The sequence below is a fragment of the Schistocerca piceifrons genome, chromosome X (genome assembly GCF_021461385.2).
Source record: "Schistocerca piceifrons isolate TAMUIC-IGC-003096 chromosome X, iqSchPice1.1, whole genome shotgun sequence".
Lineage (NCBI taxonomy): Eukaryota > Metazoa > Arthropoda > Insecta > Orthoptera > Acrididae > Schistocerca > Schistocerca piceifrons.
The window spans coordinates 913,419,968-913,425,810 of record NC_060149.1 but is presented as its reverse complement, the minus strand read 5'-3'; the positions used below and the strand labels follow the sequence as shown (position 1 = coordinate 913,425,810).

Below are 5,843 nucleotides of genomic sequence, written 5' to 3'. Positions count from 1 at the left end.
TGCCTAGGGCATGGATGTGTGTGATGTCCTTAGGTTAGTTAGGTTTAAGTAGTTCTAAGTTCTAGGGGACTGATGACCTTAGAAATTAAGTCCCATAGTGCTCAGAGCCATTTTTTGAAAACATGTACCGTCAAGAGCGATGTTCACCAACTATGGATTAAAGTTAAGTATTCCAGCAGCTACGTACGTTTTTTGTTAGTCTCATTTCCTTGATCTATTCCAGACCTCACGCCAGCCTGCGTGAGCTAAAATGCGTGCCTTTCGGCTTCCTCTCAAAAACGGGTTGGCTCTCTTGCCAACCCACAACAGGCATTTTGATCACAATAGCAATACACGATATCGACCTTTTCCGCAATTGGTAAACGGTCGACTTTAACACGGGTAATGTATCACGAAGCAAATAATGTGATAAAAAATGGGGGTTCCTATTTAAAAAAAAAAAAAAACGCAGTTGATATCCGTTTGAAATATGGCAGCGCCATCTAGCGGGGCAACCATAGCGCCATCTGGTTTCCCCCTTCAAGCTCGACGAGTTTCGTTCTTTCTAGTTTTTCGTTTAATGCTTGTTTCGTGAGATATTTGACCCGGTCACTATCAATGGACCGCCCTGTATAGTCGCCGCTCCGACTTCAGACATCAGTCGTAGCACTGTACCAGCTTTCATCTACTCTCGTCATAGAACGCAGGCTCCTGTGCTTCCGACAATTTTCTACCCTGGACTGCAGCTCGTTGTCCGTGTCAGCCAGCGGTTCATTTGAGCAGAGATGAAAGTCAAAAGGAGACAAGTCCGGACTATATGGTGGGTGATGAAACACTTCCCAACGAAAATGCCGCAGGAGCGTCTTCGTTGTGCCTGCAGTATGCCGTCGATAACTGTTGCGAACAGGGAATCGCATGACAATTACGTTACGTGGGCTCCACGAAACCGAACGCAGCTCCTCCGCAAGACTTTACACATGGCTCCGAACACTATCTTTTTGTCACCTTTACGTGCTGACTGTGCGCTCAGAACCGAAAAGTGCGACTTGACGCGATAGGCGGACGTACTAGAGACACTGCGCAACACATCTGCACAAAACTTCACAGGATTGTCACTGTGGTTTTAGCTTCACGCCCGATCGGAGGTTAGAACGAAATATATGAATACAAAGAAAACAAAGAAACAAAAAGCACATAAAAATAAAAAATAAGTAAGCATAAAAAGTGAAAAAAGTAGGCCAGTACTACGATAGGATCGGCACAGTAACAGGAAGGGGAGAAGCATCGTGGCTAGGTGTCGGGATTCGACCCCCGTGCACCTTATCTCCACCCAGCTTGAAGTATACTGTGTCCGTCCTTTCCTGTCCCCATGCCTCCCCCCAAAAACAAAATTCTTATCTTCAGACGGCTTATCACGTATTATTACATCTGTAGTTGTTTACATTATTTACTGGTTGTTTTTTTACAACAACTGGTGACGGTTAATTTACTAGTGCCAAGAAAAAGGTCGCAAATGCGCAGACTATTTCGGTACGCTCCACGGCGGCTCAGTGCTTAACGCGAGTGCGTAGTGATTCCGGGTTCGAGTCCCGACCCGACACACGTTTTAACTCGCCGCGGCTAATTCTGTGTAACTCGCTTCGCAGCCAATATCGTCAGTCTCTACCCTTTCCTTTCTCTCTATTTCACCTTTAATTTACATAAAATAAAATAAACCCCTCGTAACCTATCGTGGGACACGTATGTCCCAGTTGTAATGAAAAGACGAAGTTTTATTTTGATAGTTAACGGTGCACGCGTACAGTAGCTGCTAAGTGAAAAGGAGAAAGAGGTGCGGCATGGAGTAACGAGGCGTCGTTGTTACAGTGCATGGCGATGCGGAGCGAGGAGCCGGCGCGCCCGCTGGCGTTCAGCATCGCCAAGATCATGGAGCCGGACCCGCGGCGCAGCGCCAGTGGCGGGGACTCGGCCTTCCGCAAGTACGTGCCGCGGCCCGCGCTGCCGCCACCGCCGCAGGCGCCTCCCCCGCCGCCCCCGCCGCCGCCGCCGCCGGCGCTGGCGCCACTGCTGTACTACCCGGCCGCCGCCGCCGCCGCCGCAGCCGCCGCAGCCGCCGCCGCCGCAGCCGCCGCCTTCCCCGGCGCGGGGGCGGCCGCTGTGCCGTCGGGGGCGCCGCCGCTGCTGGCTGTCGCCTCGACGCCCAGCCCGCCGCCCCCGGAACGCGACGCCGCCGCCCTCGACGCCACCGCCACCGCCGCCGCCTCCTCCGCCTCCGCGACCGCCGCCTCCGCGACCGCCTCCTTCGGCGGAGGCCGGGCCGGCTCGGGGCCCGGGCGCCGCCCCCAGCAGCAGCAGCAGCAGCAGCAGCAGCAGTCGCAGGCCAACCCCGCCAAGCAGAAGAGCTTCACGTGCCCCGAGTGCGGCAAGGTGTTCAACGCGCACTACAACCTGACGAGGCACATGCCCGTGCACACGGGCGCGCGGCCCTTCGTCTGCAAGACGTGCGGCAAGGGCTTCCGGCAGGCGAGCACCCTGTGCAGGCACAAGATCATCCACACGGCCGAGAAGCCGCACAAGTGCCACACGTGCGGCAAGGCGTTCAACCGCAGCTCCACGCTCAACACGCACACGCGCATCCACGCCGGCTACAAGCCGTTCGTGTGCGAGTTCTGCGGAAAGGGCTTCCACCAGAAGGGCAACTACAAGAACCACAAGCTGACGCACAGCGGCGAGAAGGCGTACAAGTGCAACATCTGCAACAAGGCCTTCCACCAGATCTACAACCTCACGTTCCACATGCACACGCACAACGACAAGAAGCCTTTCACGTGCAAGATCTGCGGGAAGGGCTTCTGCCGCAACTTCGACCTGAAGAAGCACATGCGCAAGCTGCACGAGAGCGCGCCAGCGGCGGCCGTGGCCTTCCCGGTGACGGCGCACCACCACCACCACCACCACCACCACCAGCACGCCTTCCTGGCGCCCTTCCTGCCGCCTGCCGCCTACCTGTCCAAGGTTTTGTGACCCGCCCTCTCGCTGCTGGGCCCCGCGCCGCTGCAGCCCTGAGACGCGGACCGTTGCTAGTCACGGCACTCGCGGCCGAACGTGTGTCTCAGTTGTGAGGATGTCTGCAGGCATTCCCAAGTGGACTCGAGAGACGTCTTTCTCTTTCTCGCAGCTGACATAATGCCTGACCTTCACATACACGGAAGAAACTATGTCGAATTTGTACTTATCCGAAATTTACGCGAATTTCGTGCGTTCGGGAGACTGTTAAATAGAGTCGTACTTATAAAAGCAAAGTATTATTCGCACGGTAATAATCTCATTTACATCTCTCTGAAATTTGGAGAACTGGCTATTACACTCTGCACTGACAGAATTCCGTCTCGTAAAATTAACTCGAGTTATTCGTTTATCGGTGGATCATTTTTTGCCCGCAATGCCTGCGTCATTTAAGAATTATGATAAGTTCGAGCCTCGTTGTGACGTGCAATTGTCCTTTTTCGTGGACAAAGAGAGTTACGTACTAGCAGACCATTCAGTTTCGTAGTTTCGTATTTTTCTGGACGCGTTAAATTGTTATATACCTTTCGAGTTCTTAGCTGTGTCGTAGAGAATTAACAGATAGGTAATTTGATAGAGGGCACTAGGTATCTCATAAATAGTGAAATGCCTTAAAACTGGCTATCGAGAAATGGTCTCTGTTATTTGTTTAGACGTCCAGTGGTGTGGGACAGACGTACCTTACAGTTATTTTATTTGTTCGAACGTATGTGTATGTTGGCTAATGATTGCTTCTTACAAACTTCCAGAAAGATCAACGTCACAGGAACTGATATAAAAACTTCTTCGAAATCTGCATTAGTGCTAAAATCGAGTCGTTCTGTACAAACTCTAAGATATGTACCTTACCCTATTGGCTTCCGAACGAATTACAACGGCCATTTCTCCAAATCTCAATCTAAAGGAGTTTCTCGCCTTCGAGGAAAACACCTGTCTTACATCGAGTCAGTGCCTGTGTCTTCTTCTATACTATGAAGAGATATGAATTTCGTCTGCTGGCACCCTGTGTTACTGCAGAAAGGTTCATCCTTTCTATATTGTTGACACGATACATCATATTTTTTGCCCTTTTCAGGACATACAATTTCTCCCCTCTTAATTATCCAGAAATACTGGACGGATATTAACAGAACTAACTAACGTATATTTACACGAAATATACCGAGTAGACTGCAGTAATATTTGTCGATACTTTCTATTATAGTCAGACAACCTTTTTCCTACGTAGTATGTTCAACAAAATTCGGATGTCGTTAGGTGACTCTCCCTAGTCAGATTTCCTGCAGGTGTGCTAAAGATCTTTAAATGTTACCACGAGTAAATTAGCATGCGGGAATTGTGCAGTGCGAGTGGTAATTGTAGCTAACAGCCTGCTTACTGTGTAATCCTTATGTGTGTAAAGACGTGTCTCGGTTTTAAACGATACTCGTCATGTATCGCTAAGATGGTTTTTGTGCAATACCAGGTTAAGAAAGGAACTTATATTTTAAGAGGCAAGGAATATGTGTTAAGCGTTCTCTGCGACCAAGTTTGGAAGAACATTTGAAACGGGTCGAGAGATACGATAACGACTGTCTAAAATGAGATTGCTTCCTAAGGGACCTCCAAAGTGTACTAATGAATATTGAAGACTGTAAGGAAAGCTATACCAAAGAAATGCAGATTACTGCATGCCGCACATGTTTGTTTCAGATTACTTGACTATTCCTCTGAATGTTTTATTACCGGACAATGTATTACATATAATCAAAATTTTACTCATATTTAATGATGTTGATACCTAAACTACTGTGTATATTACAAGCTACCATCGATGAAGTAAATATTCGGAAGGTGTGCTGTTTATTCAGTAGTTTTTTACATCATTCGACTCAACTTACCATTTATAAGACAACTGTTCGTCTTCAGTTTCCACTGAGTATACTTAGTTTATTCAAAGCTAATGGGAATAAGTGATTAGCTGACTATGATTGTCTGGAGTCGGGTTATTTATAATAATTTCATTAGCTCTATTCAAGCGAGACAAACAGCAGCATAATTCCAGAAGATTCCATGAGACTGTTTCGGGACAGAGACTGCAAAGCTCTGTTTATCTTGCAAATGCATGCAGTATCCGTTAGACGTTCCACAAGAAACGCAGAACCATTGTAGGTGCGAAGAGCCTCAGCAGCGGTTCCTTTGCCTTTCAAATAACAGTATATCGAACTAAGTTTTCTCTGCAATATGGCAGTCATAACTGGACCTGTTTTCATATCCGTAAACCTAATTACACTGGACACTTGCGAGAGGGTTAGAACGAACAATAGTGGTAAACTGTAGACTTAAAGAGCTCAGGAATTAAAGTATGTGAGTGAAACTTGTAATTTATTTTTGAGTTTACTTTTCCTGTGCGGGATAGTTGTCACAGAGTTGCTTCAGTTATTTCACAGCACAAACGCCGTGCAGTGTGTTCTGGGCTTGTGTGTACATTTTGAATGTTTTGTGTAATGAATTAATTACTGTACATTGTTTGATTAAAATTACATTTAGAATGAACTCTGCATTTTTCAGTTGCTCCATTTTTTCCTGAATAATGTGAAACAAATGTTGCTGTGACACTGTCAACTGCATCACCAATAAGATCAAATTTTAGGATCTCATTGGTCACTCCAAACCACAAACAACATTCAGCTCACTTTCAAGCTCAACACTTGATATTTATAATGAGTAATAGAAATTCAATTTTAAAAATATGCTAGTAAAACACACACTAATTAAAAATGTTTAAAGTAACAAGTAACAAATGTTAGATGGTCAAT

The 5,843-nt window shown here is 47.3% G+C and overlaps 1 protein-coding gene across 1 annotated transcript; it reads left to right on the top strand.

The window, feature by feature from the left end:
- Positions 1–1,854: 1,854 nt before the first annotated feature.
- On the top strand, positions 1,855–5,496 carry LOC124722770 (fez family zinc finger protein 1-like). The gene is made up of 2 exons (XM_047247906.1): positions 1,855–1,954; positions 2,291–5,496. The coding sequence occupies exons 1-2, from the start codon at positions 1,855–1,857 to the stop codon at positions 3,001–3,003; spliced, it is 813 nt and encodes a 270-aa protein (XP_047103862.1). The 3' UTR covers positions 3,004–5,496.
- The last annotated feature ends 347 nt before the right edge of the window (positions 5,497–5,843 follow it).

What these genes read in the sequence shown, in the direction of transcription:
- LOC124722770 (XM_047247906.1), top strand. Translation starts at nt 1,855, where the DNA reads ATGCGGAGCGAGGAGCCGGCGCGCCCGCTGGCGTTCAGCATCGCCAAG. An exon ending in TGGCGGGGACTCGGCCTTCC is followed by an intron (nt 1,955 to 2,290) that starts GCAAGTACGTGC and finishes CCTTCGGCGGAG; the next exon opens with GCCGGGCCGGCTCGGGGCCC.